The sequence below is a fragment of the Phoenix dactylifera genome, chromosome 1, assembly GCF_009389715.1.
Source record: "Phoenix dactylifera cultivar Barhee BC4 chromosome 1, palm_55x_up_171113_PBpolish2nd_filt_p, whole genome shotgun sequence".
Lineage (NCBI taxonomy): Eukaryota > Viridiplantae > Streptophyta > Magnoliopsida > Arecales > Arecaceae > Phoenix > Phoenix dactylifera.
In genome coordinates, this window is record NC_052392.1 from 2,483,347 (window position 1) to 2,504,110 (window position 20,764).

The following is a 20,764-nucleotide window of genomic DNA, read 5'->3' on the forward strand; positions in this document are numbered from 1 at the left end:
GATGACAGCTAGAACATCGAGGGCCAAAATCAAAATGGATCATTACTGATTTGGTTCCAGTTTCCACCGCATGTATCCATGTAGCATAAAGTTTACTTGTCAAGGAACTCCCAGTAGATACAGATATAGGAAATAACGAAACGACCAAGCCTATGACTTCTTGCTAACTAAAAATTATGAGTGAATTTCACATCATAGAAGTGGAGAAAAGATGATGCTTTAAAAGATAATGGCTGCCAACCAGAAGATAATGGCACTACAATCCACTTCTTCACATTTATTACTGCAAGCAAAATCTAAAGTATATCATCCAGACCAAGATGATTCGAACATGATTTCTTTAATATAATTGCAGCTTGATACCTGTAAACAAGCAATAAGCGGCATTAACAACAAATGGTAACAGCAGAATACACACCACTGAGCAGCAGTTTGTGCCTGCACTGGGATGCCATTATTGCAGAACGTCCCTCACTTGAAGATAGACATTTCTGAACTGCATCACATGTAGCTTTTGGATGCTTGACATTACCATCCATAATGTTGGCACATTTCCAAAGCCTATCAGGCTCCACTCGGTGTTTTTTGTGAGGCGTTGTGTCGGGGAAGGAGGATCAGGCCCCTGTATGATTCAACTGGGTATTGCCCTGTGCTTCACAACTTGAAATACTTGGCAGAGACATCTGATTTGGCTGTTGCACACTGTGTTTGGGTTCTGCATCAAGATTATCAGAATTTCCATTGACATATCCTGCCTTTATTCTGGATAAAGGCTGCCTTGGATTCATTTGAATTGAGTTTCTCCATGTTTGCTACATTTTATATTCGGCCTTTCCATTGTTGTACATATTTCAGTTTGCCAAATAGAAGCTATAGATATCTGCATTGCCCGAATATTGTCTGGAATAAATTTCTTGGTTGTTTCTGCATATAATACATATAAGAGCGCTCTAGCAGCCATATAACATCTGTTGATAAGGAACTCTTATTCAATCACATAAGTTCCCTCCCACCATTCAATTACAGGGAGAGAAGAGAGTATAAAGCACAAGGAATAAACAAGAAATACATGGAAGAAAAGGGACTTAAATAGGGTGCTGAAGCAGAGAAGAGAACTTTCTTCACACCAAATCATGCGCCTGCTGAGATCTAGAGGAACATAAGGCGACCCAATCCATGAATCCACCACTACATTCCTAAGCGCCTGAGTCACAGGATGGCTTCTCTTCAGAAAAATTCTTGCATTTTGTTCATTCCATAAATTCCACTAAATGGTCAAGATCCATCCTCTCGTGAAGCATCTTTTTTGATTCTCATCGATCTACATGACATCCACAAAAAAAGTAGGGATGGAGGGTGATCTTTAATTTTCAGACAAATCTTGACCACGAACCAGATACTCTTGCTGTAAGAGCAATGCAAGAACAAATGGCTCCCTGACTCATCAGCTACACCATAGAGGGATCACAAGTAAAAAACTTGCCATCCCTTTCTTCTCAGAAAGTCTACTGTATGTATCAATTTTTTAGCGCCAACCAAGAGAAGATTTTGATTTTTCAGGTGCATTCACTTTCCACATGGCACTATAACATGGGCAGAGAACACCACCACTGTTAATGGAATGATAAAAGGATCTCATTGAGTGGTTTTGCAAGCTCCATAGTTGGAGTGCAATTATGAAGCTCCATGTCTCTGCATATGCGAGACCACATGCATCATGGATGCCATACTCTAGTATTCTAAGATCATAAAGTGCAGCAGTTACATTTGGAAGATCATAGAATATATAGACTCCTAGGGATTTAGATTTACTTAATAAAAACTCCAGAGTGCATGCAAATATCCAACACAACTAACATAACAATAACACGACTGTAAGGAAATTGCCAACCATTTCTTGCATAACTGGCAGGGAAAAGGGTATGGAGACTAGAATTTCATCTTCAAGAAGCAATATCCCGGACACAAACTTTCAAGGGTATCTCATACATTTATTTGTATCTTTTTTTTTGAGAGAGAGAGAAGACATTCATTTTTGTCATCTACATCACTGGAGCCTTCCATTTATTTTTGTTTAGACGGCATGATTATTTACTTATTATTTTCCCCCAAGACAAGTAGGGGCTAACACCCCACCTTTTCTACTCTATACAACCTTAGGGGCTCACTCTAACCAGAACCGAACTACCGAATTCTTGCGCAAATGGCAAGAGATGATGCTATCCGAGTAACTACTTGGCAGTACGATTGTTTAGTAATTGATCCTTCAAACTTGTGTCAGCTCTTCTTCTTACCATGCTATCCTCAAATTTTTTTAATGCTCCTTTGCATTGTTTATGCAGAAACTCTAACAATGTTTCTCTTAAATTATATACCCAACACTGCATACAGTTCATGTTATTCTACAATTTAACATCCATTCATTTCACATTTTTTCCCTAAGAGATGCTCATCTTATTTCCTTTGGCTCTTTGTCCTGTGGTATAGGACATGAAGCATCATATCATATTTTGGTTATGACCCTCCTGATCAAATATGATCTATTTTGTAGTGACTGTATCTAATATATGGGTAACCAAAAATTGAAACCATGATATATCAAACAGCCACTTAGCTAAATCAGTTGGCTATATATAGAACCTTTTATTTGACCACATGTTTATATCCTCTTATCTTTATTTCTGGAGTTTGCCGGTTCATTGTTCTGCTTAAACATCATAGAATATATGAGAAACTGGATCCTTATATTATCAAAATAAGTTTTTGTGATCACATCTTGTGTCTCAGCTACAGCTACTATAAAAGATTCGGGTTGGCTTCTAAAGCCAAACATATAGTAGTTTGAGCAAATACTTAAAAGAATTTAGTAGTGCTCAATTGCCTAGGAAAAAATTAGCAGCTCTTGATGCGTTAGGTCCTATTATATAACTTATTGAAAGGTCAAGCTGAAGAAAAAATTATGAAATGGATAAAAGGGAAATAAGTTGTTTCTCTTATCTCTTGTCCATCTACATTGGATAAGTCTGGCTAAATCTATGTCCTTCAAAAATCGGATTTTGTTTCTGAAAATTGTTCCAGAAGTAAAATGGCTCCTTCTTACAAACAGAATGCCTTGTCCAATCAACTTGAGATCCAATAAGCAACTGAGCCAATAGCTTCATGGCATCTATGTAATCATGTTAGGATGAATGGTGCATCTCATTATGTTCTAAGAAGAATACAAATTTTGCTACAGAATTGGACCCGCTAAGTAAAGATCCTGCAAGTTCATAAGAGAAGCAGAATAATCACATTATGTCCTCCCTAGAACAGCATGATCTGCAGGAATCATTAGATGGGGTTAAGATTAGAAAGCATTCATCTGTGACGTTTTGCCTAGAATATAATTGCCATTGCATCTTTTTTCAATTCAATGTGTGGTTAAGATTAGAAGTTTCTCCACATCCTAATAAACTCATGTCTTGCCCATAATTGAGAATCCTCACCATGGTTGTACAATGTTCTTAAGCCAGTGAAACTCGGCTAAATCAATATATCATATCACATTAATGATTGGTAGATTCTATCACTTACCATGAACAACTAGCTGCTCAGATTGGATTAGGTGCTTGCGGTGTTTTGAACTACTACTAGTTCCTCATGAATGGGTTCAAAGATCGCTTAAAATTCCAGTCCTTTATATAAGCATGTTAAAATTAAGGTCTATGCATACGATTGTATGTGTCATGACCGAAAAAACAGATTGCTTGCATTATCATCAATTTGCAAGCTATAAAACATAGCAAGTAGCAATCAGAAGCTACCACTCTTACCTTATAAACCTTACTTTTCAACAAAAACAGCCACAATAGTGGAAAAACTGTACCTGAAGATGCTTCTGGTCTGAACCCGCTTGCATTACAGGTGCTGCTTAGTAAGATCATTTAGGAATTGATGCCAAGACCATTTTCCCAAAAAAAAAAAAAAAAAAATTCCAAGATAATTCCAATAAATGAACAATCAAGTTGGAGAAGAAACTAATTTTGTATTTAACACATTATACATTCTAAAAAGATGACAATAATTTGGTTAATGTTGACAGGGATTTAGATATCAGTGCCCATACCCTTGCCAGACACCTACCGCCAGCACATGTTCAATTCCGTATCAAAACTAAAAAGAATATAAAACTTAAAATTCTTTCTTAGTTAAAAAATTAAAAATAGATTTAATAGGGTTGTGCCAATCTATACTAATGGGTCTGCATTGTTATGTACCAGAGACTGCAAGCTGCAACCAGAAGGGAGCCCAAGCTTTAGGAATCGACCCATGCTGCAATCAGTTGCAACATCAAATATTGGCGATACAGCACCGTTGTCTGCCCTCTAGAATAGTAAGATTGTAGAATTAGAACCACAGGTATAAGCCCTTCATTGGTTTCTCTTTCTTTTTATGTGCTTAACTCTGTATATGACTAATTATATGCTCTTACTCAAAATAAGCAGCTAGAAAAAATTTCTAACACCTAGAAAAAAAAACTTCATACAAGGGAAAAAATTAATAAAAAGTTAGAGAACCATTTCAAGGTTGCCCAGGAAGTTAGGAAAAGAGCAGTGAGACTAGACTTCCTTCTTCAAGAAGCAATATCCCGGACACAAGCTTTAGAGTAGGGCAGAAAGCAGGTCTGATATAACCTGACAGCAACCATTTCCGTATCCAAATTAGATCAGATTAGAAATTTTGAGATCTAAACATATCCAGATCCAAATTTGGAAATCTATTTATAGATTTTGATTTTAAATATTTTTCCAATCTAGATCCAAGTATTTGGCAAAAAATATAATAAAATAAATTGTATAACCAAAGATTCAAGCCAACGTTCTTTGGTTTGAATGGTAAGCCTTCAACCAGGATCAGCGGAACCATCCCGAACCGGGCGGTTCCGGTCGTATCGAGCCATCCCGGTGACGGACTAGGACGGATCCGACAATGGAAACGAACTCTATTACTGGAGGAGAAGGAAAGAGAAGAAAAGAGAGCGAGCGGGGGAGGGAGGGAGAGGGAAAGGAAGGAAGAGATAGGGAGGTGGAGGCCGGCGAGCTGCGCGGAGGACAAAACTTTACTTAAAAATCACGAAATTAAAAAGCGGTCGGATCCCTGTTTCAAATGAAATAGGAGACCTAACCGCGAAACCTTCCTCGGACTCCTGCCCGGTCGCTGGCCTTCGACGACCCTCTGCCGACCTCCGCCGGCCTCTCTCCCTCCCTCTGCCCCTTCTCTTTTCCTCTCCCGCCTCCTCTGCCATGTCGGTACAAGCCTGGCACGGCATGGCGCGGGCCTGTACCGACCTGTACCGTTGGGCAACTGGTCTGGTGCCCGGTACCGACACAACAGACTATGCTTTCAACCACTAGTCTACAACATGATTATTGCTTTATGTAAGTAGTTTATTTTTCTATCCTTAAGTATCATTTGATATATATTCTCTATTTTTTTATAAAAACCCTTCTCTTTGATAAAAAATGAAAAATAAATATATTTTATTTTTATGATATTTTCAAAGCTAATTTGTTTAAAATGTCAATATTAATAACTTTAATATATTTTCTATATCTATATATAATATTTGTCACAAGCTCTTTAAAAATAGATAATTCATGATCCAAACACTTAATAAGGCTGGTCACCGTGCATGTTTATAGATAACCATGCCTTAAATCCTTGTTTACCTATGTACCGTTGCAATCTACATCGTAAATTCTATTCGTGTCCTTATGATTATACAAATTAATATTACTTTTAATCACTGAATTCTGCTACAAATTTGACTTACAACCAAATATTATTTGACTTACATTTATATTTAGATATCAAAACATGGATACGAATAATATCCGACATATATCCATATCTGTTCAGAATGACTATATATACACTTAACTCTAAATTGTATCCGTATCTATTTAGAAGAAATATGGATACTAATTTTGGAATCCATTTAATATCCGTATACATATTCATCGAAAAATATGGATACAAATATGGATATACCAATATCCGATCCGTACCTCATTCATTTTCAGCCCTACATTACAGTGTATCTTATACATATATTTTTTCTTTCTTAAGAGGAGACAAACATTTTGATCTTTTACATTATTGGAGCCTTCCATATATGTTTGCTAAGATGGCATGATTGTTTTTTTTTGACACTAGGAGGGCCTAACTCCCACCTTTCCTAACATATACCCACCCCATCTTGGGGGATATCTCCAACTGAAATCAAACCCTTGACCTCAAGCTCAAGTTGCAAGATGTGATGCCATCAAAGAAAGCGCTCCGTCATACGACTCTTTAGTAGTTGATCTCTCAAAGTTGCCTCACCTCCTCTTGTTACCATGCTATTCTCAAAATTTTATTATGCGCTCTACATTGTTTAAGCAGATACTCCAACAATGTTTCTCATTTGATAAATCTTCGTACCCAACACTGCAAACAATTCAAGTCATATTATTCTACTATTTAACATGCATCCATATCAACATTTTTTCCTCGAAGTGATGCTCATCTTATTTGCATTGGTTCTTAATCCTAGGATATAAGACATGAAGCATCAATTCATATTTTCATTACAACCCTGCTGATCAAATATAATCTATTTTTTCAGTGACCATATTGGATATTTGAGTAATAAAAACTTGTGACAATGCTATATCAAAAGGCCAGTTAGCTAAATCAGTAGGCTATGCAACCTTTTATTTGACCACATGTCATGTGTAAATCCTCATCTTTATTTCTGGAGATTGTCTGTACAATGTTATGGTTAAACACCATAGATTATATAAAAAACTGGACTGCCTCATATTATCAAAATAAGTTTTTCTGATCACGTCTTGTGTCTCAGGTATAGCAACTAGAAAAGATTTGGGTTAATTTCTAAAGAAGAAAATACGATAGTTTGAGCAAATGCAGAAAAAGAATTTAGTAGTACTCTTTTGCTCAGCGAAAAAAATTAGTAGTACTGTTGATGCGTTAGGTCCTATTACATCACTTATTGAGAGGTCAAGCTGAAGCTAACATTATGAAATGGCTAAAAGGGCTATAAGTTGTTTCTCGTTTCTCTTGTCCATGTGACTTGGACAAGTCTTGCTAAGTCTACCTGTCCTTGAAAAATGGATTCCTGTTTTTGAAATTTCTTCCAAAAGAAAAGAGACTTCTTCCTGCAAATAGAATGCCTTGTCTTATCAACTTGAGATTTGCTATGCAACTGGGCCAGTAAATCTATGGCATGTATGTAACTAAGTTAGGATGAGTGGTGCATGTTATTATGTCATAGGAAAAATATACATATTGTTACAGAATGGGACAAGAAAGTATACATCTTCCATGTTCAGAAGAGAAGCAGCATAATGTTGCTGTTCGCCCCTATCCTTGAGGAGTCAATCATCCTCCCTAGAGCAAAATGATTTGCAGGAAACCATGGATGGGTTCAAGATTGGAAAACATTATCTGTGATATTCTGCCTAGAATGTAATTGGCAGTGCATCTTTTGCCAATTCAAAGTTGGCATCATATGCCTGCCTTTCTATCTTGTTTTTCATGGATTTCAGAGAAGGTAGTAGTCCTTGGTATCAATGTTGATTTCTTCTTTTAACCTAAGTTCTTCCGGTGTTTATAAGGAATCTTGAAGAGAGGTTTGGTACTCACATAAGTTTAGTCAATATAAGTATAAGACAAGTCTCACCTCTCCTGACCGTTGTATTTGGTGTGCAAAATGCTGGGGAAAAAGAAAAGAAAAGAAAAGATCAATGCACACACATGACATGTTGACACCTATAATGTCAGTTATTCTAAGACCAATCCTAAAATCCATGCTTGTCAAATGTATACTTGTAGATGTCTGTTAACAAATTTTGATAGGTTCTAGATACATGTAGCATTGATTATTGCAAACATCCAGATGTCATAATCATTAAAATCATCAAGCCTTTTCCCAACTATTTAGAGTTGGCTTTATGGATCCTCATTCATATCCTAATTTAGAATATCTCTAATTTAGGATATCCTAATTTAGGACTATCTCTGAAGTTATTCCAAGTTTCTCCATTTCTTGCCAGGCACATGAACTACCCATAACTTAGAATCCAATTACTGATTGGTAGATTCTGTCACTTACTATGAACAACTAGCTGCTCAAATTGGATTTGGTGCCAGTTGTGCTTAAACTACTAATAGTTCCTCATGAATGGGTTCAAAAGAATGCTTAAAATTTCTGACCTTTATATAAGCATGTAAAAATCTAGGCCTACTCATGCCTTATATATGTGTGTCATGACCCAAAAAAACAGATCGCCTGTGGTATCATCAATTGCAAGCTATAAAACAATGCAAGCAGAAATCAGAAGGTACAAGTGCTTTTTTATAAACCTTAGTTCTCAGCAAACACAACCACAACCTGCACCCATTGTGATACTGTTGACTGTTTGTGAAACCACTCCCTTTGCATGGTGCTACCAGTTAAGATCATTTAGGAATTGATGCCAAGATCATTTCCCGAAAAATAAAAAAGAAGATGCCAGGATAACGCCAACAAATAAACAATCAAAGTGGACAAGAAACTGATTTTTATATTTAATAGATTATACATCCAAGGAAGATGACAGCAATCAAACTTGGTTAACGTTGACCAAGGATTTAAATATCCCATACTCATGCCAAACACCTGCTGACACATTATGTCTGTGTGCCATGCCAGCACATTTTTAATTTTGTTTCGAAGCAAAAAAGAAATAAAAAAATTAAAATTTTCTTTGGATAAAAAATTAAGAATAGATTTAATAGGGCTGTGCTGATCCATACCGATGGTTTTGCAATGATTGTACCGGGGACTGTGAGCTGCAACTAGAAGGAAGCCCGAGCTGTAGGAATTGACCCATGTTACAATCATCTGCTGCATCAAATATTGAAGATACAGCACTGTTAGCATGCTCAATCTTCACACAATCCAACACTTGTTTCTCCTGGGTTCCATCATCAATTGTTTCTTTGTTCTCTGTTTCCGCAAAGAGAGAGAAAGAAACAGAGCAGTTGGTGCCAGTACAATTATTAATTGGGCAATTAGCTAAAATGCAAATATAGCTCACTTAAAAGAGAACCAAAGTAGCAATTTCATCTCTAATACTCTTGTACCCATATGTACTACCTGAATGTGGAGGATAGAATTTTGTCTCCAATACTCCTGCAATTTTGACACGTGGAGGAATAAATGGCCGCCGATCATCTTGTGAAAGCGGAAGTTGAGGGCATTGTTCTATTGTTAAGAATTTTGGGAAGAAAGGGCAATTCAGCCCTTGCACCATAGTGATCTTTGGGCAATTCACAATCTGCAGCTCCTCAAGTGCATCTCGATTCTGCTGCACCAACTGCAAACACCTTAGGTTCTCACAACTATCAACTACCAAGGTCTTGAGCATGGATGGGAGCAGTTCATCTCGCAGGAGTCGGACACCAGGACAGTCCTTTATAACCAAGCTTCGAAGAGATGTGAGCTCGGGCAGGTACTCTAGTGGTAGGATGTGCGTGCAACTCCATATTGTCAGCTCTTCAAGTACAGATATGGAGTTTGTTTTCCAAAAGAATTTCCAAGAACTACTGAAATAAAGATGCTCAATGGATGTCAAATCACCAAATCCATGCATTATGTTCTCCCATTTGTTCGATATAGTCAGTTTGTTGCCCGAAGTGACCTGGTATATTAGCAAAAGAGAATCAAAGAACTCTGTTAGTGCATGAGTTTCATACAGAAGCTTTAAAACAAACAATTAGAGAATGTACGATTGTGTAAGTCTTCGAGTAATCAATTGGAGCACTTCAAATTTAGGATGGAGGGTACCTGAATGCAGTTGATATTTTGTATTTGACACCAGTTAATCGATCCAGGGCAATCAGCAATTTTCACTTCGTCAGGCATAGATGAGAGCTGATCTTCTGCCATGATCTGAAGTTTAGGACAATTTTGTATAAATAATGCTTTGAGAGAAGTAAGATTTTGCATCCCTGACAGTGATGTCAATTGCTGGCACTCCTCAATATGCAGACATTTAAGCTTGGATGGCAGTCTTTCCTCTGATAAGAGTTGGAGTTGAGGACAATTTTTTATAGTTAATTTTTCAAGAGAAATAATGTTTTGCATCCCCGGTAGGGATGTCAACTGCTGGCACTCCTCAATATGTAGATCTTGAAGATTGGAAGGTAGTCCTTCCTCTGATAATATCAGGAGTTGAGGACAAAAGGATATCTCCAGTACTTTAAGCGAGTGGAGATAATGCAGCCCTGTTATCGATGTGAGTTGCCAGCAACCAAAAATGGACACCCTCTCAAGCATGGATTTTGATATGGGTGCATCCAATTTTCCAAGAGAGTCATGAATGTATAGAGGAAGAGACCGTATTTTTTTACAATTAATTATACGGATTTCTTGAAGTGATGCAAAGGAGAAAGGATCTCCCACCCATTTTGGAAACTTGGAACCACCATATCCTTCTATAAGCAACTTTTCGAGGTTGGCGTGAGGTTGGAGATACTCAAGCATGGCTTCCTCCCTTTTTTCATCGGCTGGGACATCCTTATGTTCCTCTGAAAAAGCTTCTAGATGTAGTAATCCGTAGTAATCCTTATTTTCCTCATGATACGGATCATTTTTGCAGTCGACCGCATTCCAAGCTAGCATCAACCCCTCGAGTTCATGCTTATATTTAAGACCGGCATCTCTGGCATCCTCTATGTTGACCATGTTCATGAGCCCTGAGATGATGAGAGTTTCGAGGTTCACCAAATCCTTCAGCACTCCTCCTATCCCACCCTGCACTTTATAACATCCAAGCAAGCTCTGAAGATTTGTTAGTTTTCCGATCCTAGCTGGCAGGCAGAGAATTACTCTGCTCACAATTTGTAGGTGGTGGAGGTTAGCAAGGTTGCCTAGACCATCTGGTAACTCTGCAAGATGCGGGCACTCAAGTACCAACGTCTGTAGGTGATAAAGGGGACATATTGATTCAGGGAGCTTCTCAATTTTGTTGGATGTAATATGTAAGTAGCGCAAGTGCTTCAGGTTACCGAGTAAATCTGGGATCTCATCTTCCCTTTCCCAACAAAATTCTAGAGCCCGTAAACATCTTAGTAGCAGCAGAAACTTGATTAATTTTTGGATTGCTGTTGGAAATCTAAACTGATGTTGTATTAACAAGGTCCGTAAGGCCCTAAGATTATACGAGCACAGTGATTTCCCAAATTCCTTTTCATCTTCCACATATAAATGGCGAACCTCATCGGAGAGACTGGGTAGCTTCTTATCCACAATTGCCCAACACTCATTTCCTGCAATAGATTTTGCTAGATCATGTATCATATCATGCATCTTAAACTTAGACCAATAGGAATCAAAGAATGATCTTCTTTCCAAGTCATTGAAGTATTCATTGCCAATGTCTGCCATTCTTCTTCTACCTCCAGATGTTTGGATGTAACCTTGTGCCATCCACAATCGGACTAATTCATCTTTGTCAAACTCATAATCCTTCGGAAACATGGAACAATAAATGAGACAAGGTTTTAGACGTGCTGGCATGCGGCTATAGCTTAATCTAAGAGTTGGCAAAATCTCATTAACATTCTCGTCGACTTCCCATACATCACTTTGTATGACATCCATCCAGCTATCTTCATCTGCCATGTATCTTAGAAGGCTTCCTATTGACTTCACAGCCAATGGTAAACCGGAACATTTCTTGACAATCTGCTTACCGATATCTGCCAAGCGTGGTTGTTCTTCAGGGTCTCGACCACCGAATGCATAATGTCTGAATAATGACCAAGACTGCTCTGGAGACAAGTAGCCAGGATGATAAGGACGAACTGTCTGCATGATCTCGGCAACCGAATCATTCCTACAGGTCACGATAATTCTTACTGTTTCTGCGCCAACGAAGGGTTTTCTTAAGCATTCCCAACAGCTTTGCTGATCATTCCAGACGTCGTCGAGCACGAGCAACACTCTCTTCCTCTTCAGCTTTTCCTTGAGAGTATCTTGAAGTGTGCTTAGTTGTGCAAGATCACAAGAACTTCGAGTAAGAGACTCAAGGATGGCCTTTGTTAGCCTTGGAACATCGAAATCATCGGATACACAAATCCATCCAGTTAGATTGAAATATTCTTTTACCTTGGGGTCATTGTAGACCAGCTGGGCGATGGTGGTTTTTCCCAGTCCCCCCTTGCCGACAATCGGAATGACAGAAACACCATTTCCCACACCCTCGGAAAACAGCAAATTAATTACCTCCTGCTTGTCGCGTTCCCTTCCATAAATACTCAACTCATCCACCATGTGGCTGGTTGGTGCTGGGCACGGAGCTTCGAGAACCCGTCGCTCTCCATCTTCCTCTCTTAAACGGAGGCGATCCCGATCCTCCGAGATATAATCAAACCTCTCCCTGATCTTCCTGATTCTATCCCCCATGCCGTCCGGAATTGAAACCTGTTGGAGTTTTAAATTTATAAAACGATTTAATTTTGTTTTAAAAAATAAATCAGCCTTACCCCCTGAATTTTAGATGATTTAAATACTTTAAAATATTTATTTTTTCAGACGCTTCTATCCCCCATGCCGTCCGGAATTGAAACCACTATGGTGGAAAGAGAACCACCTACCTCTTCCTCATCGTCCCCTTCCTCTCGCTTCCTCTTGCGGGAAGCTCGGCCTTCCACTTGGGCTCGCAGTACCTCGTACTGGTACTCGTCCAGCACGTCGTCTGCTTCATAAGCGACTTCTTTAAGCTCCTTCAGCCAGATCTTGACGGATTCGTCTCGTATCTCCCTCTCCTCCGCGTCATGGAGCACTGCCTTGATCCTCCTCAATGTTCTCTCCAGTTCCTTCAGATCTTCCAAGACACTGCTGCGTGGATCCGATGATGAAGACGGCGAGACTGCCCAACTTCGAACACAGCCGAACACTTGGCTGGTTTTTGATAGGATGGAAGAGAGGAAAGCGCTCGCCATCGCACAACCTCGGTTTCCTCCTTGCTCTGCTCGGATAAGACACGGCAAAGAGGAAAGAGGGCTTTGGCTTTTTTTCTCGTCCCCTTCTCAGAAAGAGCGAACCGGAGTCAAGTCAAACGGGGAGGATAGCAGAGACCAAGTTCACTTTCGACGATTCCGTCCTTTTGACAGCTCGTATTAGCCGTCTTGGTCCGATCATCGTGCCAAAATAGTGTTACAAATTTCCAATACTATTTGGTGGGTTTGCTTCATCCGCATTCAATTTGTAGGACAGCGGTTTAAATTCCACCCAAGCCCACAACGTAAGCGAACCAGCACTCGCACTCTCGATGGTAATGGCGTGGCCGCGGGCCTAAACTTTCGGACTTTCTTCGCTCGAGTTGGAACTCGGACCCTTGCTTTTTTTGGCAGATTAAAAGATCATTTAGATCCCGCACATAGTGCGATAAAAAGAAGAAAAAAAATACAGCTACAGATAAGCCTTTTAAATATTAAAAAAATATAAAAGAAAAAAAATAAAGACAGCTGCCGAATCTCTTTTATATAAGTTGGTTCCATTGGCCTGCAAGAAAAAAAAAAAAGAAAAAGGTTTTAATTGATCACCCAGTAAAGTTTTAGTTGATAGGGAAAGCCCAAAATAATAATCTGAATACAAACCTAACCCTGATCCAATCTCATCTTCTCCAAGGAGCTTGGTTGTATCTTTGCACAGAAGAAGAATATATCTTCCTACATGCTTGCGACCATTGGATCATCCCCATTGCGCTTTGAGATTTGTGCAATTGTCACGGTGCAATCAGCAAGATAGGGTAGTGGTGGTGGGTCCCACTTTCACCCTCAGCATTGTTGCCACCCTCTCTATTGACATGGCCACTGTGGCAACTAGGGGTGGCAAAATATAATCCGACCCGCCAACCCGACTCGTGTTCGACCCGGCATAAATAGATTTGGGTTTGGCCTAAACAGATTTGGGTCATAAACAGGTTGGCCCATTTAACCTATTTATTAATTGAGTCGGACACATATTTTAGATGTCTGATCCGTTTAACTCGTATAACCTGTTTAACTGTTGGGCTGATAGATAAGTGCCACAAGACAAGGCCTTCCCAGGGCCGGCCCAACTCCCCACCGCATGCCCGCATCGCACTTCGCCTCGGCCCCTCGGCCTGATTTCACCTCAAGGGCACGAGCGACTTGTCCTTACTCCTTAGGGCTTCCCTCAGTGTCCCTCTCCCCCCTCCTCTCTAGCTCTCCTTCGGATTCTTCGCCTGGCGCCGCCCGAGCTCTCTTCCCTCAATGTGACTTCGAGCACTAGCTCATCATCATCGAGCCCCCCGATCCCAGTCTCACCCGGGACGAGATCATCGACGGCTACATCAAGAGATTCAAGACCCTCGCAGCCTTACTTAGGTCCTCGGAAGGTTAGGGACCGCATGTCAAGGGAGTGGAGAGAGAAAGAGATGGGAAAAAAGGCCATGGCTCCAACGGTGGCGGCGGCCGATCTTGCTCTCGAATCACTTCCTTGCCGAACTTGATCTTTCCATCTCCGCTGTCGTCGATCTCGGCCTCACCCTCTCCACTGAGATCTAAGGATTGCCGCCCCTGACCTCGTCGCCGCTGACTTCAGAGGCGCCCTCTCAATCGGTATGCCTCACTCCCTCTATCCTTCCCCACCCCACAAACCCCACCACCAAACCCTCCTCCAGCGCCACCACTACTAGTCCATCCCCCTCAAGCCCTAAGCCCTGAGCCAGGCCTAATCTATCGAAGCAGGCACCCTCTCTCTCTTGCCAAAGCCCCAACCTCTCGACATCTCTCTTTTGCCGAAAGGAACCCAAGGTCCCTAACCCCCACCTCCCTCTCTCTCCGTCGAACCCTCCCACCTCTCTCTCTCTCTCTCTCTCTCTCCATCGAACCCTCCCACCTCTCTCTCTCTCTCCTTCGAATTCTCCCAACCTCTCCACATTTCTCTCTTGCCGAAAGAAACCCCAAGGTCCCCAACCCCCCCACTTCTCTCTCTCTCCGTCGAACCCCCCACCTCTCTCTCTCTCTTGCCAGAAGGAATCCCACCCTCCCATGATCCCATCTCTCTCTCTTGCCGGAAGGAACCTCTCTCTCCATTTGGTTAAACGGGTCAGAAAAGCAAACCCGACCTGTTTCATCGACCTGTTTCTTAAACAATTTAAATGAGTCAGGTCGGATTACCAGTTTAATAAACAGGTCAGGTTCAGGTTTATACTTTTCTGACCCGTTTAACATCTGACCTGACTCATTTATATCTGACCCGACCCGATTGCCACCCTCAGTGGCAATGGCCATAGCCATAGATCCGAACCTCGAGAGACCCTAGAAAACCCTAGATGGATGATTAGCATTTCGGAATTCTAGATTAGTGTTACAATGCTTCGAAATCGAGGGAAAAAAACGGGATCAGAATTTAGTGGGAAGATTTAGGGGCGATTGGGGAAGGATACGAGGAAATTTGTCGAAATTTAGGATAATTTTCCTCTCTCTCTCTCTCTCTCTCTCTCTCTCTCTCTTTCTCTCTCTCTCTCTCTCTCAAGTTTCTCCTCTTTTCAAGCTACTACACGAATGCAGTACGTTTGGCACAATGAGCCTCCGTGGCCAATTTGATAAAGCTAATCCGTAGGACCCGATCCACTTTGAACTGGTTTAATAACCAGTTTATTCATTTAAATCAAGTTGGGCCAGTTCAGTTACGTGATTGAGGTATAGTGTGATAATGTTTTAATGATTTTGTAATTTTTCTATTTTGTGAAATTAGTGTAGTTGTTAGTTAAATAGGAGACAAATTAGGTGCCTATGAAAGTCTTTTTTTTGAAGATTAAAATTTCAAAATGGATTAATGAAGTTGCATATTGGCTTGGTTTAATAATTTCAAATTTGTAGTGTTTGAGGATGGATTAGTTTCCTTCAAGATTACTTAGCATCTTCCAAAAAGATCCAAAAATCTACTAAACTTCATGAAATCCAAGGACCCTTGCAAACTACATGGAGACTCTGCCCTTTTGGGATCATGCATCATATGTAAAAGCAAAACCTACCAGTTGGAATCTAGTACTTCTCTTATGAATAAGGTATTATTAGAAGTCCATTCTTGTTATTAAGATGGAAGGTTTTGAAGAAGAGGCCATGTTGCTAAGCTATTGATACCAATATCATCAATAACAACCAACTAAAATATTTACTAATGCAAGTGAACTGAAGCCTGTCTTATTGGTAACATCTTTTGCTTAGCAACTAGAAGTTCTTGCATTGATTCTTAGGAGATGCATCTTTGCTAATCTTGACTTAGATAATTATAGTGTAATTAGGTCTCTTCTTTTCTTTTGGAAAAAGAAAAAACATACTTATCAGAGGATCTACAATCTTTTTCTCTTCATACTGAAAGTTCTCCTCACATTTTTACTCCTATAACACAATTTCAAAGGTGAGGCTTAATGAGATTCACATAGTATTGTCAAACATCCTTACCATCAAATATCTTTTTTGCTCAAGTAATGCATGCCGTAATAAGTAGGAAGAATAACAAAATAAAAAAAAAGAAAAAAAGAACGAGAGCACACAATATTTATGTGGTTCAATCTTTTGACCTATATCCATAGATAGAGAATATAAAAGCTTCACTATAAAAACATAAAAATGGAGATTATATAGTACAAGATTACCTTACAAACTCTAATTCCCAATTCACTCGATTTCTAGGATGCCCAATTGCTATCTTCCCATGGGGTTACAAAAAATATATATAACAATATAAACTGATTTAGAGTTAAACTAGTATTTCTACAATAATCAGCTTAAATTAATATATAATTGGTGTCCTAAGCTGACGTAGATTTGAACTAATATCCTAAGTTGACATTCTAGAACTGATGTGGATTTGAACTTCTAGTTATTGTAAATTTATGACATGCTTGGCAATGCACCACATGCCAAATAATAAGGCGCAATCCTTTGAGTTGCAGCTTTGGATGGCATAGCCTCTTTGCCACAAATAATAAAACAATGAATGACCAACTAAATATCTTAAAAATTGTTATAAAACAGATGATGGATATGGAATATAAAATCATTGTTGCCATTTTTAAAATGCACAAAATTTTTCTTGATGGCTGATTGTAGCCGGTTCAACTTTTATTAGGCCTCTGTTTTTTTCCTGGGGCTTGACCTCCCTCTCTCTTTATATATTGGAAAAAAAAAGAAATAGAGTTTCCATTATCTATTTTATATACAAAAGCACCAATAACTTTTATCAAGATGAAATCCGAGCCATTAAATTCTTTTGATTTAACAAAATCATTGGATTCGGCCGTCGCTTTTCTTGAATCTTGAGATCCAGCGAGGACAGGTGGATTTGAGCCCGTAGCCTGTTTATTGAGTTATATCTGTTAAAAAAAATCGGATCCGTTAAATTTAATTGAAAGCGTCTGAACCGTTTAACCATGCTGATAAGCTAATATTGCCCAATCCCGATTCGACTTCGGTGATGGCCTCCGCTTTGCCTCTGGCTTGATTGGTATGGAAGTTATCGCAATTTAGTCGGTGGTTTCGTCCGTATTCCTTCTTGGCTGTTGCCGGCATTCCTCTGATTGCTTGATTAGAAAGAAACGACACGGTTTTTAAGGAAGAGGAACTCAGCGTATTAGAACTTACAAGTATGACACTGGTGGGGAAGTACATTGGAAATTCTCTACATGGTCTGCTCCTTAACATATCCAATTTATCTTGCTGTGTCAAACTTTCATTTAGCTATATCACTTATCTAAACAATCTTTTCTTTGACTATTTCTTTTTTTTAAGAAAAAACTCAATAGTGTTGGATACGGATTATCCTTTTTGGATTTCCTTCGAGCTCATCGATCTCGAGTTGAAGGGTAGAAATTTTAGCTGGAGTAATGGTAGAGAACAGCCGGCGCTTGCCTGACAGGACCGTTTTCTGATGTCTCAGGAGTGGGAAGATTTGTTCCCAGCCTCTATGCAGAATGCACTTGCTTCCCATTACTTTTAACTGCCTCTTACAGTTCAGTCCATCAAGAATTTTTTAGATTCAAGAATTGGTAGCTGAAAGAAATGGATTTGGATGATGTGGTTTCTTGCAGCTGGGAGAGTGTTACAAACGCGTCAAATCCTGCGGCAAAATAGGTGGAGAACTTACGGAGGACGAGAGCTGCACTCAAAGTTTGGGCGGCCGCTTCAAAAAAATCAGGAATCGAGAATTGACATTGAAGCTGCTTTATGAACTTGATGTTCTGATTCTGAACAGGAAAGAAGAATATGTTGACCTCACCCCAGTCGAAATAGATTCTAGGAGATATCTAAGATCTTGTCTTGATGACTTATATGAAAAGGAAGAGATTTTCTGGTTATCAGGAGATCCAAGCTGCACTGGCTCAAGGAGGGTGATCGTAACACTGCACACTTCCACAAGGTAGCTCTTTGGCAGCAAGTTTTATCATTCCAAATCAAGAACTGGTCCTTCTCCAGGATTTTCACAATAAGAAACTTGACCTCTGCCTTTATCACCTTTGTTTCGAAGAAAGAAGGCACTCACTCTCATGGCAAGAGACTATAGACCTGTCAGCCTCCTAAACAGCCTGTATAAACTCATTTCTAAGATGCTTGCAAGTAGGCTTGCACCTTTTCTCCCCCTTCTGATCGATGAGTCCCAGTCAACTTTTGTTAAAGGCCGATCCATAATTGAGAACTTCCTCTTCGCACACGAAATGTTGACACGCTATAATTTGGAGAGACATTGGCAAAAATCTATCTGAGTTTTGGAATTGCACAAGATTTCAGCTAGGAGATGGACAATGTATAGGCTCTTAAACAAGCGGGCAGGATGAGCCTTATTGAAGGTATTGGTAGCAAGCTAGCCTTGCTTCAGTGGTATCAAAAGCCTCGATTTTGCTGATGATACGCTTCTATTTTGCTCTGGATGGTCGGAAAGCCTTAGAGGTGCCTTTTGTGGGGCAAAACCGTGCGTTAGGAAAAAACTATGAAACTCCCTTCAAAGCGGACAATACCTCTGAGGAGAAGCAGTGTCCTCATTACAAGAAAATGGGGTTTTACCGGCCCTTTTTTGCCGACGCTTTTTACAAGCGTCGGCGATTTTCGGTCCAGCCCCAATATATGCCGACGCTTTTTAAAAGCGTCGGCCATAGACGACGCTAATTAGCGTCGTGGTATATTATGGCCTAAGACGACGCGTATACGCGTCGTCAGAACACAAATTCACAAGCGGGCCGTTCCCCTCCTCATTCTGCTCCTCTCCTCCTTCCTCCTCTCCGGCGACGAACTGCCACGACGCAGCCCACGTGACCCTCTGTGTTTGGTGCGCCCGTCGTTCGCCCCTGCAAGCAAAGAGGGGCTCCCTCTCGGTCATAAGCATTCTATGGTCGGTGGGAACTCAAACCACCTTTTGAAGAACGGACAAAGAGAAAAGGAGGAGGAAATATCTCAGCCGATAAGGAATCGAGAAAGACCGGAGCGGAGCCCTAGAAGAAGATCCAAGAAGAAGAAACCGTAGGAGAGGCTCACAGAAGGAGAAACAAGGTCACAAGAAGCAGGAGAGTAGCAGAAATGACAGAGCCAGAAAGGTAAGAAATCCGGTTCTCGTTTCAGTGATTGCGATTCCATCATCATCTTTGCTCAAGATTTACTTTCTTTTTTCTTATCCTTTGTGATCTCGAATTAGGGTTTGGGTTCCCTCTTTCTCATCGTCACCTAGTAATTATTTCGATAGTTTTTGTCTGGGATTTGGGTTTCCTCGAGTCTTGATTCCTTTTTTTGGCGTTGATCCTCGAGGCCTAGGGGTTGTAAGTTATGGGTTCGATTCGGTAGTCGTGTCATCAAGTTTGATGAATACTGCGGTGCTACTTTGAGGACTGGAGTTTTGATGTTACAGAAAAGGGGAAGATTAATTCGGTAGTACTGGAATTTGTTGAATCTGGGTATAAAGTTCGCTGTCTAGCATTTCGATTGTGAATATTTCTTTATCGGGTTGAAATTAAAGATCCGGATTGGAAACCCCCATTTCAGGAGGCTGTTCAGTGGGGGGATTGCCGGGGCGGTCTCGCGAACCGCGGTCGCTCCCTTGGAGACGATCAGAATGCATCTCATGGTGGGTAGCAATGGGAACTCGATGACCGAAGTGTTCCACACTATTATAGGGACTGAGGGGTGGAAGGGGTTGTTTCGTGGCAATTTTGTCAACGTCATCCGAGTTGCTCCAAGCAAGGCTATCGAGGTAAGTGACTGTTGATTTTGTCTTGAGCTTGTGTTTGCTTTTTGTGGCTCTCTTTCTGCCATTACTGTTTACTCGGTACAACCTATGCTGGAGTAAGTCTTTTTGCTTGGAAAGAAAATTCTTTTTCGATTTTCTTTTCCTCGTTTTCTTCTGACTCGTTTGTTGTCGATTTATTCGATCAGCATGAGGCCTTTGAGTTTTCAAATGTATTCACCGTATGCCTTATGCTTTAGTATATTATACTCGAGTTGATTCTGTGTGTAGTGCTCCTTTCCTAAAATTGATTTTCTGTTATTCTAGTATTCTGAGTTAGCAAGCTTAAATATGCCAAGGATGCATGGACTTAGACAATAGGGGCTTGTACTAAAAATAGAAAAAAATGTACCGTTTTGCTTTTTCTTTGTTTTTTATTTGTGGAACAATTTTGAATTGTTCAAAGTGTGAGTTGCAGGATGCATCTGA

The 20,764-nt window shown here is 40.2% G+C and overlaps 1 protein-coding gene across 9 annotated transcripts; it reads right to left on the reverse strand.

Annotated features, from left to right (window-relative positions):
* Positions 1-212: 212 nt before the first annotated feature.
* LOC103697003 (putative disease resistance protein RGA4) lies at positions 213-13,236 on the reverse strand. Of its 9 annotated transcripts, none has more exons than XR_005510771.1 (6): positions 12,685-13,234; positions 9,872-12,511; positions 9,182-9,725; positions 8,839-9,031; positions 3,866-4,364; positions 213-880 (listed from the first exon to the last, which is right to left on the reverse strand). XR_005510771.1 is itself a non-coding variant. In XM_039123830.1 (6 exons), exons 1-6 carry the CDS (start codon positions 13,030-13,032, stop codon positions 852-854), a joined length of 3,795 nt encoding a protein of 1,264 aa, XP_038979758.1. In that variant the 5' UTR covers positions 13,033-13,235; the 3' UTR covers positions 213-851. The 9 variants fall into 9 exon arrangements, 7 of the variants coding, with proteins under 7 accessions (XP_038979758.1, XP_038979755.1, XP_038979773.1 ...); XR_005510773.1 differs by having other exon boundaries at positions 3,866-4,673; XM_039123830.1 differs by having other exon boundaries at positions 3,866-3,906; positions 12,685-13,235.
* Between the last annotated feature and the right edge of the window lie 7,528 nt (positions 13,237-20,764).

Bases quoted from the DNA above. Each gene is read 5' to 3' on its own strand.
- LOC103697003 (XM_039123822.1), bottom strand. From the start codon at position 13,032: ATGGCGAGCGCTTTCCTCTCTTCCATCCTATCAAAAACCAGCCAAGTG. The intron at 9,726-9,871 runs GTACCCTCCATC...CTAATATACCAG, and splicing joins AAAATATCAACTGCATTCAG to GTCACTTCGGGCAACAAACT. The intron at 3,907-8,838 runs GTATGGATCAGC...CTTACTAAGCAG, and splicing joins CAATCATTGCAAAACCATCG to CACCTGTAATGCAAGCGGGT.